The following is a 16576-nucleotide window of genomic DNA, read 5'->3' as shown; positions in this document are numbered from 1 at the left end:
TATTCATCATCTAGCCCCAACACAGCAGCTCGGGCCGGCAGATTTTTATATTTTTTACTTGTTGACATTTTATATTTTTTTATATTCTCGCATTACATATAGATGTAAGAGAGGCGTTCATGGGCGAACACGGAGGGGACGCATATACACGAAGATTTGGTTTAGCATACGGGGCGCGTTTATTTACCCCTAAGGTCCAAATTTCTTTTTTGGATCACGTATTTTTATTTTTATTTTTATTTTATTATTATTATTTTTCTTTATTATACCGTGTTACTACTCACGGGGGAGGGTGTTAACTTCGCTTCGAGACACTGAGATTGTTGGCGGTGGTTATGAATGGCCCCGTGATGATGACGACGATGGGAAGATGAGATGAGATGAGGTAGGTTATGGACGGGGACGGGGACGGGATATGAAGTCATGTTACACTTACATAGATACCTTATATCCTGGGATCTGCCTGCTCGCGCACACATATATGTAGTAATCGAAATCAGTGAAATTATGAATCACAAATTGATAATATATGATATGTCTTTGCCTTGAGAACGGTCGTGATGGTGAATGGGCTGGTTTACTTTATATGAGAGGAGTAGGGGGGAAAGGAGTGAAGTAGTAGGGGGGGACAACTAAAATAGAATTATATAAAAGCACAAATTTTGTTTAAAAAAGACCTCGCACCGCCTGACTTTATCTTAGATGACATGGTAGATAGGTGGTACAAAAATCAGCAAGACTCAAATGTTAAGATTGTATATATTTACCCAGGTAGGTAGGCGTGCACTATAGACATGCTCCCGAGATACCACCAGGCCTAACCCCCTTTTCCACATCTCATACCTCCACCTCCCAGATCTCCAAACCAACGCCGACTACTATCACCTTTTTCTTACCCTTACCCTTATCCGTTTCATTTCCCTCTCCATCCCCATCCCAACCCCCAAAGACATCCAAGTCCCCCGCATCAGCAACAGAGCTATACCGCTCATCCAACAACTGCGCCCTCGCCTGCTGCTGCTGCTGCTGCCACCCAAGCAGCCGCCAGATCTTAACGCGCTGGTCATTACTCCCCGTGACGACGAGCGCGCTGTCTTCTCCTACGTGCGCGAACGCCACGCCTGTGATAGCTGCGGCGTGTGCGGAGCGGACGAGGGATTTGCTCTTGATTGTGATGGTTGTTGCGCCTCGTCGAGATTCAGAAGAAGAAGCAGAGGAAATAGGGGTGGGAGAGACACGGATATGTGTAACGCCTAGCGCGTTGTCGTCGCCGCCTGTTACAATGAGGTATTCCGAAGCCCCATCGTCTTGGATAAATACTTGCCGCACGTCGAGGGACTTGACGGTGTTCTGGTGCAGTTTTGTGACGGTAAGTGCGGCGTCGGGATCGCCCGGGCTTCGACCCTCAGCTTCGGGGTTCGTTGTGGAGTAGATGGCTAAATATCCATCCGTGGCCGCAGTCAAGACATGGTTGCTGTCTAATTGACGTACTTGCGTAAGACACGCTCCCGTATACGTTGACCTTCTTAGTAAACGGAACCCTGATACACGGTTGTAGGTATACGTCTGTAGCGTTGAGTTCGATAGGACCATAGATATGGCAAACTCATATCCGCCATTACTATCGCGTGCGGTGCAAGTCACGTCAAAATCAGTAATGCGGGCATCTCCTACTTCAGTTCGATCAGGGAACACGGCTTCGCATACAACGGCAAGCCCGCTAAAGTTGCTACATTGGAGCCGGTTGATCTTCCATACAAAGAATTCCTCGTTACCGCCGCTACTAAATAAGTACTCATTTTTGTACCATTTTAGGGCTTGAATACCCGTAGCGTGCCTCTCTAGAGCCGCGATGCAACGCAGCCTAGGGTCATTGTTGTTTTGTTCGTTATACTGATAGTCGTAATCGTTATATTCCCATATCCGTATCACAGTGTCTTCGGCGGCCGTAGCAATGTAGCGCCCTGTAGAGGCGCTCACCGCCTTAATTTCACGACCGTGGCCCCCTGGCTTGAGCGTCTTGTGTGGTGCACATGTCTGCGAAAAGATGTGCATCTGCCCCGCCTTGGTAAATACAAATCGAAATCCATCATGCCGGTATCTCAAGGGAGTCCAAGCGTAGCTCCGTGAGGAGCCTCCGCAATCGACTATGGCGACCTCGTGACGCTGGGTTTCGTTCCAGACCACCAGGTTACTACTCCGAAAACCGCAGAGCATAAGATCCTTGGTCCCATCGCCGTTATCGGAGAACCAAGCCCCCTCGATAGATGACACAAACGGTGGTAATATCTCGTGAATCAGTATGGCGTTGGGTTGGCTACCTGTTGTTGGGATTTCATGGATCCTGTATCTTCCATCACGACACGTGCTCAAGATGTAGTTGTGTGGTTGGTCATCGCCATTGCTAAGGGGGAGTAACGAGGTGATTGCTTCATCTCTCTGTACCTCGATTGTAATAATGGCGGAATATTTGCCGCTGTCGCCTTGTTTAAGGACAACGATGACTCCTTTCCTAGACCCAAGAACAAGATACCCCTGAGCGAATGTAGCAGCGGTAACCATAAAACCTGGTTCTAAAGCTACTTCGGTGTGCTTTAGCGCCGAATTATGAGGATCAAATTGTATGAGGGCAGCATTGGTACTGCGCAGAACAGTAACGAGAAAATCCACATGACTATTACCGGTCCTTGTTCTGGCATCAGATAGGCAGAAGATATCCGCTATCTTCCCATTTACTTTAGTCATTAGTTGAAGAGATGCACCCCCCGATTCTCCATAATAGTAAATTTCACCATTATTCGTGCCAACGAGAGCTATATGATTAGTTGTGGGTGCTCCGAGGAGAGGATGTGAGAAGACTATCTGGCCAATCTCGTTAGGGAGAGTTAGCTCTGTCCACGCGAGCCCATCTTCAAAAACACCAACAAATACCCGGCCTGAATTTGTGGCAGCAAGAAGTCGACTGTCGGAGATGAATGTATAACGGTTGAACCCTTCTTTTGCATTTTTGGGTTTGGTGCCCTGCGAAGGCAAGGCTAAACTGGTCGAAACGCCATTTGAATTCTCGGGGTTAGCTGTCCCATAATTTGCTTGGGAAGACCGTATTACATCTGAGAGAGACCACGTAACACTTTTCCTCTCATCCAATACTCTACTGGTGGACTTTACTTGGTCACTGCCTATCATCCCTGGAGATAGAGATTCTACGCCAGCTCCCATTAGAGCAATCTTTCCATCGGCACCGCCGGTTGCAATGAGGAGATCCTCACCATTGGATGTCATAGCGTGAGACCAAATATGTTTTCCACTATGATTTGAGGCAGTAGACTGGTGAGTTAACCTAGCGGGCTTAATGGAAGAACCAGAGACGTCGAGCCCCTGGACTTGTGTGTCTAAAGAGAGTTTCCATTTCTGTGCCGTGGCATCTTCACCAAATGAGTAAAGTTCAACGATATTGGAGGTCTTGGATAACGGTTGGATTTGTGGAAATTCGACCTGCCATATCCTTGACGCATGTCCCATGACCGTAGCTAAGCATCTTGTCAACTGGTTGTCGTGAGCTGTGTCCTCAGCATTATATCCGAATCCCGTCTCACGCGCTTCCGAGATACGATCTCCATACCCGTTCTGGCCTTGGTGTCCGGACTTCCCGCGTCTTTCAGTAATATCCCAGACTCGAATAGTCCTATCATCACTACAGCTTGCCAGTAGTCTTAGTGTCTCTCCCTGCGAAGTTTGAATCTCAGGGGAAATATGGACTCCGAAGATTGAACCTTCATGACCGGTAAATACGGAGAGGACCTCGCAGTTCTGCTTCTGTTCAATATTTTCGAGGTAGCATTTCCAGACAATGATCTCTCCAAATACAGTTCCAGCGGCCACGAGTACGTACTCCTTTGACACCCAAAAGAAGTTACCCGAATATAAAATGGGCCTCGAAGGTGACTGGATACTATTGAAAATAAGAGAACTCTGGTTTTGGTCTACATGAGCCTGGATAACTTCGTTATGGGCGGTAAGTAGCACAATACGACCGTCTCCAAAGGGCGAGATCCTCCCGTCGAAAATCCAATCTGGCGCCCTGGCTTCCACATTTTTTGACAAATCCAGCCTACTAGCATGGCCTTGAATAATACCTTCAATTATGTCATTAGATATAACCTTGACATGGTGCCCGCCCCAGATCAGGATCAGATGAGGCTGCTTAGATTCATCTAGCGACGGCACAGAGATTCCGTGGATGGACTGAGCCTGGAATATAGGTAGCTGGCCGCAAAAGTAAGAGGTTTGAACATGGTATATCTTGATATCCGTGTCTTCCCCAGCTAAGAGGTATTGTTGTCCATTATTATGTGACGTATAAAAGGCCAGGGCCGTAATAGGATTCAGCACATGTTCCCTGTAGAGGTTGCCGAGAGCAGCCAGCTATATTTATTTAGGGGTTAGTATGTGGGTATGTATATTTAAAGTGATATAAAAAATGTAATGTATAGACAGGTGATGTACATAAAAACATTATAAATGGGTAAGAACAATTGGATTTGTATTTACCTCGCGAGACATCAGGTTCGATTACTCGTTGTGATTTCCATGTGTGACTGAATTAATGAATGAATAATAAGAGAGACTAGAGGTTAAATTTTAGCTTAGGTTTTTGCACCAGACGTGGATAAAGCTAAACCCACTTTACATAATATTTACTTTAATTGCATTTATATTAAATTTATTTATTAACTAGGTAACTAAAGGAAAGTTGAAGTTGGATATTTCCACGCATAATAAGAAAGTATTAGTTGCGCAACACCGACCAAAACACTTAAAAGACCAAAAAGGGCAGCAAAGAATAAACCTGCGATCGCCACAGTTAAAGCATTCCTTTCTGATGTATGCCTTTCTATCCAAGAAATAACTGTATTTGTAGGCGGTGGATTCGCTACAACATCTTCCAACCGCTGTAATCGTTTTCCCCAAAAGGCCAGCTCGAATGGTTCCGACGTAGGATGAATAACACCAGGATCCAGCATCAAACTATCGTCGAAGCGTCCATTCTGTTCATTAACTAATTGCCTAGTGAACTTGGCTGATTTTTCATCGAGAGGGAATAAAATCCGATAGATCGAATATAATGTCTCGCGCAGAATCCGTGGCGGTAGGATACCCCTGTGAACACATTAGCCTCATTCAAGACACTTCCCATCAGCAATACCTTTCTATATATTCTTTATCCGTTATCATACCACTACACTCGGCCGCATGCCTCAGCTGGGCTTTCAACCAAGCAACTTGATGGAACACAGTCAAGGTCCTACTTCTAGGATCATATAGCAAGTGCTGGATCAGGTCATTTGTTGGCACAATGGATACTCCATGCCGCTTTTTGAGCTTCCAGGCTTTGAGCTTGTTGTGAGTCTCCGTAACGCGGTATACCGAAGGAGGAAAAGTAGCTTGGATGAAGTCAACCAAGCTCTGATCGTCTTTCCAATTCACAGGGAAAGTATCCCCGAAACGAAGTTGGAAGTCATCGGAAAAACTCTTGTAGGACGCCGTATCTAACATAAAGGCAACTTTTACGAGCGTTCTTAAAGATTGTTCCTGCTTATCTTTGGGAATACCGGGGAATAACTGCCCAATGAGGATCTCCTTAGATGTTCCACATTGCGATCTCAATATTGAGATTGCTTTAATAACGTCTATAGATGATGCCAAGGGGTGCGTGAAAGAATTAGTAAGTGTATTACTGGGAAATAAGTCGGCACATAAAGTATTGCAATAAAACCGAAAGAAGGCATAGAATTGATCATGGGATGATTCGGGGCTGTGACAAAGAGTCTCGATAATATCCTTATCGATCCGCAACGCTGGTGGGATACAGTTGATGTTCATCGTAGCGGCCTCAAAATTCCAATTGGTGGTAGAAAATATGAAGAGGCGGCGGCGAACGAAGGTCGCTTCAATAACAGCGTGAAATTCAACGGGTTATACAAGAGAAATCCGCCCCCAACTCCTGTCATCTTAGTGCTGAGAGCCAAGACTTGATTTGATGCAGCAAGAACAAAACCGCCTACCACTACACCAATCAATTATTCCGTATGGAAGAATGCCATAGGTTGACTACGCGGTTGAGGCTGAGGCAGCCTGCATGGTAGTGACAGATATAATATGTCACTAAATACAATTATCATTAGAATATATCCCATTTCTACCATTCCTTATCAATATATATCATAAACACCTAGAAGACATATATTATACCCTTATTATTTTTACCCCTTAGGTTTACCATCATCAATCGCGATGCCTTTTTATCCTGGGCGAGGTCGGACGATCCAAGATATCAATGAAATTTATAATGAGCTTGCACAACTTAGCAGGCCGACTCCGAAGGTCGAGACGGACCAGGATCAAGATATTGAAATCGAAGAACCCAGACAGCGTACAAATAAAGAAGGAAGCAGGTGGTGGAATATCATCACTGGACTCTACGAAGGCATCACGCAGCAATCCGAGGGATGTAGACTACCCAGAGGTAATGACCTGGAAATAAAACCACACCTACAACGATGTCTACGCATATGCTAAATTGGTCTAGCCGCGTCGAGTGAGTGTGTGAAGCGCTGCCCTGAAGCCTTCCGAAACCCTTTAATGATACCATACATCAAAAGTCCGGGTCCGATCTATGTCTATCCGCATGCCGAGGAATATATCGATACTGTACATCTTGACAGATTTGAGGCAGTCGTTAATATATTCAGACACTCGCTCGAGCAGAACCGTAAATTGTCAACGGCGAGAGATTGGATGGAGAAGATATCATACAGCCTTGCCATGTGCGGCACAGACGTGGCTAGTGCTAAAGCTTCGATAGTCGTCTCGTGTCCTAGTGGTAATGATAAAATGGTGAGACAAGTTATGATGGCTCTCTCCCAGGAACATATTCTTGACCAATACGCACATGGGCATACCGAAGTGTCCTACCAGTTATATATCTGGAGAGAAGCATTTAAATACGTCGGTGGGACGGGGGATTTTGTTGACATCCACTTCAATAGTGGGTATTCTCTGTGTGGTTCTCCAGTCACCGACGTTTCGGAGGGAGTTCGTCTCTCTACAGTCACCTGCATCATCAAGATAGAGTCCGAGTTCTTTGCGCTCACTTCGGCTCATCCTTTCGAATCCGAAGAGGGACCGCAAGATGACCTCGAGACTCTAAAAGATACGGAGTCTGATCCCATAATAATTGGTGGTGTTGAATATGATTTTACTGAGACGCCATCGCCTCAGTCTAGAGATGCAACTAGTACCGACGCCAAACACTCATCGCATACCTTTGAGTATAAGCAACGGCTATTTCGCCGCCCCGTGATTAGTTCATCGCTATCGAGTCTAAGATGCGTACCAGGTCAGCCTAATCTGGACTGGTCTCTTCTGAAGTTGCAAGATGTGAAGAACATGGAACTGAACTCAGTCCAAATAATGGGACCGCAACAAGTCGAAAAGACTCACTATATTGGCACCGAGCCAAGAACCAGACCGTCTAAGCAACGTCATGTCCGAATTATCACGTCACACTGCACAGAGTCTAAAGGAACAATCAGCCCAATCCCTACCTATATATCCAATCAGAGAGACAGCCATGGTCTCTGCGAAGTCTGGACTGTCTCGCTAACCCATGGACGAGGTATGAACAATCTTCCACAATATGAATATCGGGGCTAACAAAACTTCAAGGACTTGAGATCGGCGATTCCGGGTCCCTAGTGGTAGACGAAGAAACATACGAGGCATACGGCCATGTTATCGCGGTCGATCCCATGGGTAGAATATTCGTCATCCCGCTTGTCAATACCCTGAGCCAAATAAAAGGGTTATTTGGAACTACGGATGTAGATCTTTTCTCGAAGGACTGGACTATGCTTCCATCTCGGCCTTGTACACCCCCCAACCCATATGATTCAACGGGCTGGGATAAACTTGGATTTTCGGATGTCTTCTTGTAATATAGAAATCCAGTAAAGTATGGCAGGACGAGGATTAGAATGGGGGGTAGAGATGGTAGGTGGAATGTGTAGCTAGCTATTGAGTAAACCACAACGGTTCTGGAGTCTTGCATACTTAGGTAGGTTGGGTATAAACTAGTAACTAACACATATTATCGAGCGGCATCCTCTCTTTCTACCCAGCTATATTATCGATAAATCAATTAAAGCAACCATAAGTCAAGGTCCGCTAGCAAATTAAGAAACATTCGATGGATTGCTTCCTCAACTTTCAGCCCCTTTGAGAAGTCGAGTATATCTACCTCTTATTATCCTCATACGGGAATTAGGCCTCTGCTGTGGGTCTCAAAGTTAACCAAAAAGCTGACCGTGCCTTATTATAGAAACCCACGTGTATACCACATGTTCCAACGGTAAGGTCTGCTCTATGGTTCTTGGAGCCCGTTCTTTGGGCCATCAGCATGGAGCATCTACTATATCTCGCACCTCATTTGTGCCACGTGCTCTAAGCTCCAGCTCTACTACACCGCTCGGTCCTAAATAGGCCAGCAACATATGTACACGTTGAGTTAGTTTTGGTAGTTAATAATGGAAGGCTATTCACGATATATTCACCAGGAGCAACAGTATATCAGATTTATGTTCCAAAAGGGAAAGAGTATCTTTAATAAATAGGTACGTAGGATATTTAGGTCATTATATTCCGAATTGATATCATAATAATTCGCAATCTTCCCATCATGGGAAGCCATCCTATCTACCCCACACGCAGGTATCTCTAATAGCTTTTATAGATACCGCAATCATCCAGTCTTGTCATACCCAGGCCCAAACGCCAGCAGAACGCAAAAATTACAGATCTGTAACCATTCATTTCATTGTAGATTGACTGATATTCTCCGTATTTAACGGGCGTGAGAGTAGGGCTCGTAGGCCAGATCCGAGCGGGCACCACCACGCTGCGGGGCACCGTAGTTGTATCCGGAGTTGCGGTTTTCACCGAGCGGCGCGTATGAGCCATTGGGAATGAACTTCTCACCCTCGGCACCGTGTCCCGATCGTCGGTTGTAGGGACGGTTCTCGGGCTTGCAGCAGCAGATGGAGAAGAGCCAGAAGAAGCTAGCACCGAGCGCGAAAGCAACACCAATCCAGACGCAAGCCAAGAAGTTGTTGTTCCAGCTGGCGTCTCCACCGTATTTCGACGTGGCGCCCTTCGTTACACCGACCACGATAACAGCTAGCGCAGTCATCATAGATGCAGCAGCGATAACGAAGGCAGTAGCAATACCAGAAATGACCCAAGTTAGGCATGAGACCAGGCGAGAGCAGGCGGTGAACAGACCAACGACTAACTCCAGACCAAGGCCAATCATAGCAATGACGTAGACAACCTCGGTCCACTTGATGAGGGTCTTGAAAGTGCTCAAGGTGTCGTTCACCTCATCGGGAATGGTGATGTTAGCACCACCAAGCTGATTGCCAAATTCATCAACCCACGAGGTGTTGAGATCCTCTTCAGCCCAGTTGAACTTGGCCTTAGTGCAGTTCTTGGCACCGTCGGATGTTGTGGAACAGTAGTTCCATAGAGTAAACTGGTAGATCTTATCGATACCGAGTTCAGCGGCGGTGATGTTGTCACCGGAACCGGTAAGACTGCTGACGATGCTGGAGATATCTGAGGTATCTTGCGGGGCTGGAGAGCGGGTGTTGTGCTGATTCAAGGGATTATGAACATTTTGGCTAATAGCCTTTTGGCCGCTGTTTACAGCTTCGTCAACCTGATCCGAGATGCTTGCGGCGGTAATGTTGCCGATGAGGCTTTGAAGGGTTTCGGCATCGATAGTAACGTTCCTAGTATCGATTTCGAAAATGAATAGACCGTTGTTGGTGACACCGGTGAGACCAGCAATCAGCATAGAAATGATGCTGCCTACTGTCAATATGAATGGCAGAGCCACGCAGACATATCTTCCAACACCCATGATGTTATACCAGTCTTATGTGCGACCGAAGAGGAATATAATTATTTTACGGTTGTTGTAGTTTTTTTTAACGAGTGCAGACTGTTTGACTTAAACGAAGGTAGGTACCTAAGGTTGTTATATGGGTTTGATGGTTTGATGGCTTGATAAAATAATCGATGGAAAATTGACGACTGACCCAGCAACGGCAAGCGACAATAAATAAAGATGTAACAGTGAAACAGTGATACGTGAACAAAGATGCACCGAAAAAGAATATGTAAGGTGCGTAAGACGGTTGTATTTATTACGCATGGGAGGGACGATCAGTAGGACTTGACTGGACTGACTTGACTGACTGATCAAATCTAAGCAAGCGTGGCGCAGCTTCGGGCTACACAACCCAGCCCTCCGGCCCTTCTAACATGGCAGCATGGCGGGGGGGACCCTTTCAAGTCGACGTCAGCCCATCACTAAAAAAGTTGTCTAGGGGATGCTCAGCCCCGCTGTAAAATACGCCAATGAGACGGGATGGCACCCCACTAGAAAAAAAAAAACAAGTGACATTTAGTAACCCGTATTGCCGTAACACCACAGCCTGAAAAAGAGCCCGTGAGTTAAGATATGGAACGGTTTGTCTAATACCCGATGTACAATAGTACCTAACCTACCTTACCTAAGGCGAGACATGTATGTAGCAAGATCATGAACTTTTAGTAAAAATCATTCCCTAACGTTTATGCCCAACATTTTTCATTAGGATGATTTTGACTACCTACCTAAGTACACTACTAAAGCACCTCAGAAGCACCAGTAATGCAACCAGTGATGCAGTTTCACACAAGACAAGGCATGAATGCAGCAGCTGAAATAGAACAACTACGCTAATATTTCGCTACACAAGACCAGTTAGGCAAATCACAATTCCGGACTGGGAGATTGACTAGGGGCCCCAGCAAACTTCAAACTCCTGCAGATACGCTGTATTTATTGTTAACTACGACTCTATCACATACATCATACATAGAGGTTGCATGTAGCCCCCCGGTAGTCCGGCAAGAGCTAAGATACGCTGTATTCAAAAGTGAAAGAAAACAAACCAAAGGTCTACTGTAACATTTCGTTTGTCTGCCGCAGCAATCAAACACAGCTTGTGCAGCTTTACATGGTGACACGAATGAAACAAAAAAGAGGAGATACAGAGGCATAAAGTGGACGGGCCGCGTAGAGTCGAGAAAGCTCTTAGTTGGAAATATTGATCAGCATGTGGCTAGTGGTCCTCATGAAGATCGATTAGGTATTTAGATTAGGTATGTTGTTGCGTGCGTCCCGCGTGTTCGAATACGTGGGCGTTGTGGCGTTAATGCACAAGGTTCCCGTGAGGCGATGCCCTTGACGCGTCTTTTATCTCTCCACCATACCTTAGCGACTTGGGGGGGGTAGCAGTAGCTGCATATATACCGCTTATTAAATATAGCCGTATTTATCCCATTCAATTTAGGAAGCCGCTTCCGATTTTTACGTTTAAAAGATTAAGTGACTTAAATATTTAAGTGGTAATATTACCGCTTACGGTTTAAACGCATTGATTTTTTTTAAACGTTAGGCTAAAATGAGCCGTATGTATGCGGTTCTGACCAATGAGCGGCTTCTACGCCCCTTACACCTTTTGCGCCGCTCCCGATTTGAGCGGCTCCCCGTTTTAAGCGGCTCTTCTGTTTTGAGTGGTACGTACAGGGTATTATTACATATATTTTTGGCCGCACAGACCCCTTATACCCTATAATTACAAATCTACACGCGTGCCTGTAATATGTAACGTAGTTTATTTAAAAAACACGTAACCTTCCAATTAAATCAATCGTATACCGTAACCTGTAATTATATTTATAACCATAAAAAAATAAAAAAATAAAAAAATAAAAATAGAATAAAAAATAAAAAAGTAGATTCCCATACAAAAATGTATAGGAATATACCTTTTAATCTTTTTTATATATGCACTTACCCGAAACGGCTCCCAATTGGGAGCGGCGCAAAAAGTATGAGGGGCGCAGGAGCCGCTCATTGGCTGGAGCCGCTTACAGTGAGGGAGCCGCGCAGCACTTGTACCGCTCAAAAAAAATTAATTGGCTCAAAACGCCGATACGTATGAATTTAGTGAGCTTCACGTTTTTCACTAACATTTGGGAGCGGCTCATACCTGGGAGCCGTATATATACTGTATATATACGGCTACCACTACCCCCCATCTGACGCTAAGGTACTAAGACGATATATAGACAAGACACATGAGTATGGCGATGTTTTAAAAGCTTCAAAAGTGTAGAGAAGGCTTTTACTGTTGCGAGTTGAAAATCCGGAAGAGATGATGTGATGGTCTAGATCATAGATTTTAATAACATAGCGACAAATAAGGATGGTGTCGTTGAAGATGGAAACTAGGAGGATTGAAAGGGGGATTTCAAAGTCCAACATAATTGAAACCGGTGCGAAAGGCTATTATCAGCCGAACCATTTACCTGCCAGCTCTTTAAATGTGGCTGGGCTGGTTAGTGGGACTTGGCGGGGTGCTACTAGTCCCGCTAGGGTAGGTCGCGGGGCAGATCTTGAGGGGATCCTAAAAATAGTAGGAAGCTTGGAAAGTCCACTTGTGGCTAACTAGCAGGCAATACGTAAGGTAGGTACCTTTCTCTTAAACCCTGTCTAAACCCCATTCATGCGTTCAGCGTTGAGGCAAGCAAACAAATTCTCCCAAGCAGCCAAATTTTATATAAGAGGTAATCCCTTTTATGTTATCGGTTTCCGGACCCGAGAAAGGAGCTTAAGTCGGAGATACGCACCTTCTCAGCCCTACCCGTTATGGTTAAAAGGTAGAAGAGTTCTAGAATCTCGGTCTCGAACCTTGCCCGATCCGGAATACACCGATGGACCGGGTCACATCGGAGCCGTTTGCGGATATGGGTGATGATATTAGCAAACTTACCTCTCAGAAGGACGTCCAAAAAGGTGGCGCACCTAGGCGCGCCAGTTATCTTGACATCTTTATGCCTCTTCGCTATAATTCATTATCCGTCGGTGAGGTCCTTAATATAGGAGCTGTCAGGCTGTTAGACTGTGTGATACTTAGTCGCCCTACCCGATAATCCAATCAACATTTTCCAAAGGATCTAACAGCTGCCGCGATGGTCTGATGATGGGAGACGTAGAAGAAGCGAGACATTGGCTCGTTGAGAGCGGTAGGGCTTATGATGTTGTTAAACATGAAATAGTACTACCTCGACACCGCCATGCACTATCAATGTCTGAAGACTTATCCTCCCGTTGCCGGAGTAGTTTACACCGAAGGCATGATGAATTGTCCGGTTCCTTGCCGTCGAGTTGTCGCGTGCATACTAGTGGCACATAAAAGATGGTTGAAATTCGGTTTGAGCGGCAGGTTGATGTATTCTTATAGTATTATACTGCGTACGATATAGGCGTCTAATAACTTTGTGACACGCGGGACAACTTAACGCAACGAATTCCTACTGGATCATTTACTTATCTACTTAAAGGGATACCTAATATGTCTTACTTACCTAGGAGGTATTCTTGGCTAATAAATCTAGACTTGCTAGAAGACCTGGCGTGTATGCAGTTGCCACGATACCGGTATTAATTGCAGTGTCAAGCTTTTCAGTAGACTCCAATAGAAACGACAGCCGAAGTTAGAATGATAAGTGCCAAGTAAGCAGACCTGACAAGCAGAAGCCAAGACGGCCGAAAAGACTACGATGGCTGCTTGTGATGCAGCGATGCAACTGATGTTACCGGGTTGCCTATAGTCGCCACCGCCAAGGATCGTGATGTCGATGTTTACTTGGGTACCGCTAGAGCTTGAAGAGATACGAACTTTTGGGTTATATATGCAAATGGGAATGGTCAGCAACTAGGTAGAAACGGAGCATGGATGATTAAGGTGACTGTACCTATCGGACATCGAGAATCAACTGCCACTGTCCGGTTTAGGCAATACAAATCAAAGTAACGAACAAAAGCCGGGCTCGAAAGATGAGATCTTTGCAGTAGGTGCCATCGCGTTGCCTGATCGACGGGATTGTCAGTTTCTTATTGGAAGTTTAGTAAATTTTACTAGATTGCTCCCGTCTGCATGTCACCTTGATCTACTTGAAATGCCCGCTCTATCGTTCCATTCGAAGCTGTTCGTCCGCAAATATCATTATATCCTAAGAAGGGTTTGGGCACCATATACGACCATTATATGTAAAGGTGTAAACGGTAGGGAGGGGTGGAAGGAAACCTGACCTCCTACCGTACCTGGCAGGCTGGTCGTCGAGTCGGACGTATTATCATGGACATTGACCAATTTAACCCCACACTGACAATTTATTATTATATTTTCGTCGTAAATGAGCCGAGTATTGATAGACGACTAGTCAACCAACAGCACCAAGCTTTTTCTTTGTTACCAGTAGGACAAGGGAATCCACCCTTATACATAGAGTTGGGTAACCTTTGGACGACTTGGACAACTTGACTCGAGCCGGAACGAAGGAGCCCCGCCAAAAATTATATAGCGGTCTGGAAGGTACTTCCTTCCACTAAACTCGCTGCAAGGTGTTCCGCCGCCCCAGTCGGACGGCATCGCGGACTATTCGAAGTGGAAGTAGCGGCTCCCCACTAAGAAATAATATATGGTAGGAGGTAGCATCAAATAATAGAAGTAAATCAAGTAACCACCTTAAGGTAGTCACCATATGATATAGACACTTGGGCATTTTATCAAATAATAATTTGTCTAACGTCGACTGCAACTTCCCCTAAACTTCCTTTTCGTTTATTTAGTACGTCTGAACAATTTACAATCTTAACGCGTTCGCATAGCTCTTTCTCTTTTTTTTTTCTCTCTATTCCTCCTCCTCCTCCTTCTTTTTCTTCTTCTCTTCAACCTCATTCATCATTCACCCCTTCTTCCAACTTATCACGAAGCCCAAAATTCCAACGTGCTGCATCCATTGTCCGACTTTGATCCAACCGGCTTGCTCCTTTGAAAGCATACAACCGGAACCTCCCCTAAATAAAGCCACATTTCTAATTCCAAATCGTGCATAGCGACCGTCAGGCCAATATAGCCCGACACCTGTCGTCACCCACGGACCTTGGAACCGTTTTGACAAGTATAGCGGGACGTGCCCCTCGTCCTACGCACACACGCTCGTCGCGCGCACAGAAAATAAAAAACGAACCTTGCCTTGCGACCTTGGCGACCTTGCGCATAGCCTAACGTTGTATAACGATCCGATCAGGCTACTCTTCATATGCTAGGTATGTAGGTGTCGTTTCTGCATTCCTATTCTTCTTCTTCTTCTATGCTTCTTCTTTTACATCTCCTATATTAGGTTAGGTACCTACCTACATCCATATACATACATACCTACATACATACATACCATAGTCATACATACACATATACATAACACCTACTTACCTACTACCTACTTACGCATAGTCCTACATCACTCGTACATATCCCCATACTTACACATCCATACACGCATCCATACACACGCATACGCATATATCTACTACCCTAAAAACTACCCTAAGCTATCCTAAGCTACCCTAATACTGTATGTTATGTACGGTGAGACGGCAACCCTCGTTGCTTGGCGCCGCTACCAAAAGCTCCACTAGAGTCTAGCACGTTCTTCTGACCTCTTCCTTGGCCCCAGGGCCCTTCTCTTGGGTTATGTCCCCATGTCTTATCTTCCCTTTTTATTCTAACCTTACTCATCACCGTTCGCCGCATCTCAGACGAAGCAGACGAACAGCTTCTCCCCGCATTTTCCTTTGATCTGGTGTATGTATTACCCCCAAAAAGAGAGGAGAAAAGGGGAAAAAAATTATTAGACGGTCCAAAAATAATAATAGACGGCCCCAAACCTTCGCCATCGTCATCATTATCAACTTCCCTCCCTTCGCACATCTCTTACCTCATCCTCCTCCTCCGCAACTCCCCGGTCTACTTGAGAGTTGCAATCAATTTCCCCAGCTTCCAACCCCCCCGCCGGATTCAACATTCAACTGATCAACTGCCGACCCTCATACATGTACAACCTCAATCCGCATAGGCCCCGTCGCTGATTCTTCCGACCTGCAATTTAGATTAATTACATTACATCCAGCCTCAACCTCGCTAGCATAGCCTCTTACGCAATACTGCTAGTCCTGCATTTGCTCCCGACATCTCCGTTTGACTACGACAGCATCCTACCCCATCCTTCACCTCGTCGTCCTCTCCCGCAACTCCCCGATACCTGCGAAAGACTGGCGCTCACTCTACGCCTTAGCTACAAAGACGGAGAACAAAACGGCTCCCACTTCTTCCGCCGCCCTCCTCCTCTCCGTCCTTGACAGACTATTTCATCCTCCCTAGCAGCGAGCTAGACATTAACGAAGAATATTATCCGACCCGTCGCTAATATACGATCGACATATCGGTGGGCGCCTGGGTTTCCTCTTCCTGCTTTCCGTTTCTGCCTAAGTCAACAATAAAAAATTTTTACGCCGCAAAGCTGGACTGATACTCATTGAGCATCGTCAACATCCGATACG

At 45.5% G+C, this 16576-nt stretch overlaps 2 protein-coding genes across 2 annotated transcripts; both read right to left on the bottom strand.

Annotated features, from left to right (window-relative positions):
* Positions 1-837: 837 nt before the first annotated feature.
* GL218_06263 (Regulator of Ty1 transposition protein 10) lies at positions 838-2562 on the bottom strand (the record flags this gene model as incomplete). Its single annotated transcript, XM_033582969.1, has 1 exon — positions 838-2562. One exon carries the CDS (start codon positions 2560-2562, stop codon positions 838-840), a length of 1725 nt encoding a protein of 574 aa, XP_033433905.1.
* Positions 2563-8902: 6340 nt separating this feature from the next.
* On the bottom strand, positions 8903-9979 carry GL218_06262 (putative integral membrane protein; the record flags this gene model as incomplete). The annotated part of the gene is made up of 1 exon (XM_033582968.1): positions 8903-9979. The coding sequence occupies one exon, from the start codon at positions 9977-9979 to the stop codon at positions 8903-8905; it is 1077 nt and encodes a 358-aa protein (XP_033433904.1).
* Between the last annotated feature and the right edge of the window lie 6597 nt (positions 9980-16576).

The sequence above is a fragment of the Daldinia childiae genome (assembly GCF_008694065.1).
Source record: "Daldinia childiae strain JS-1345 chromosome Unknown Scaffold6, whole genome shotgun sequence".
Lineage (NCBI taxonomy): Eukaryota > Fungi > Ascomycota > Sordariomycetes > Xylariales > Hypoxylaceae > Daldinia > Daldinia childiae.
Note: the sequence above shows the minus strand (reverse complement) of the source record. Positions and strands in the feature narration are given on the sequence as shown.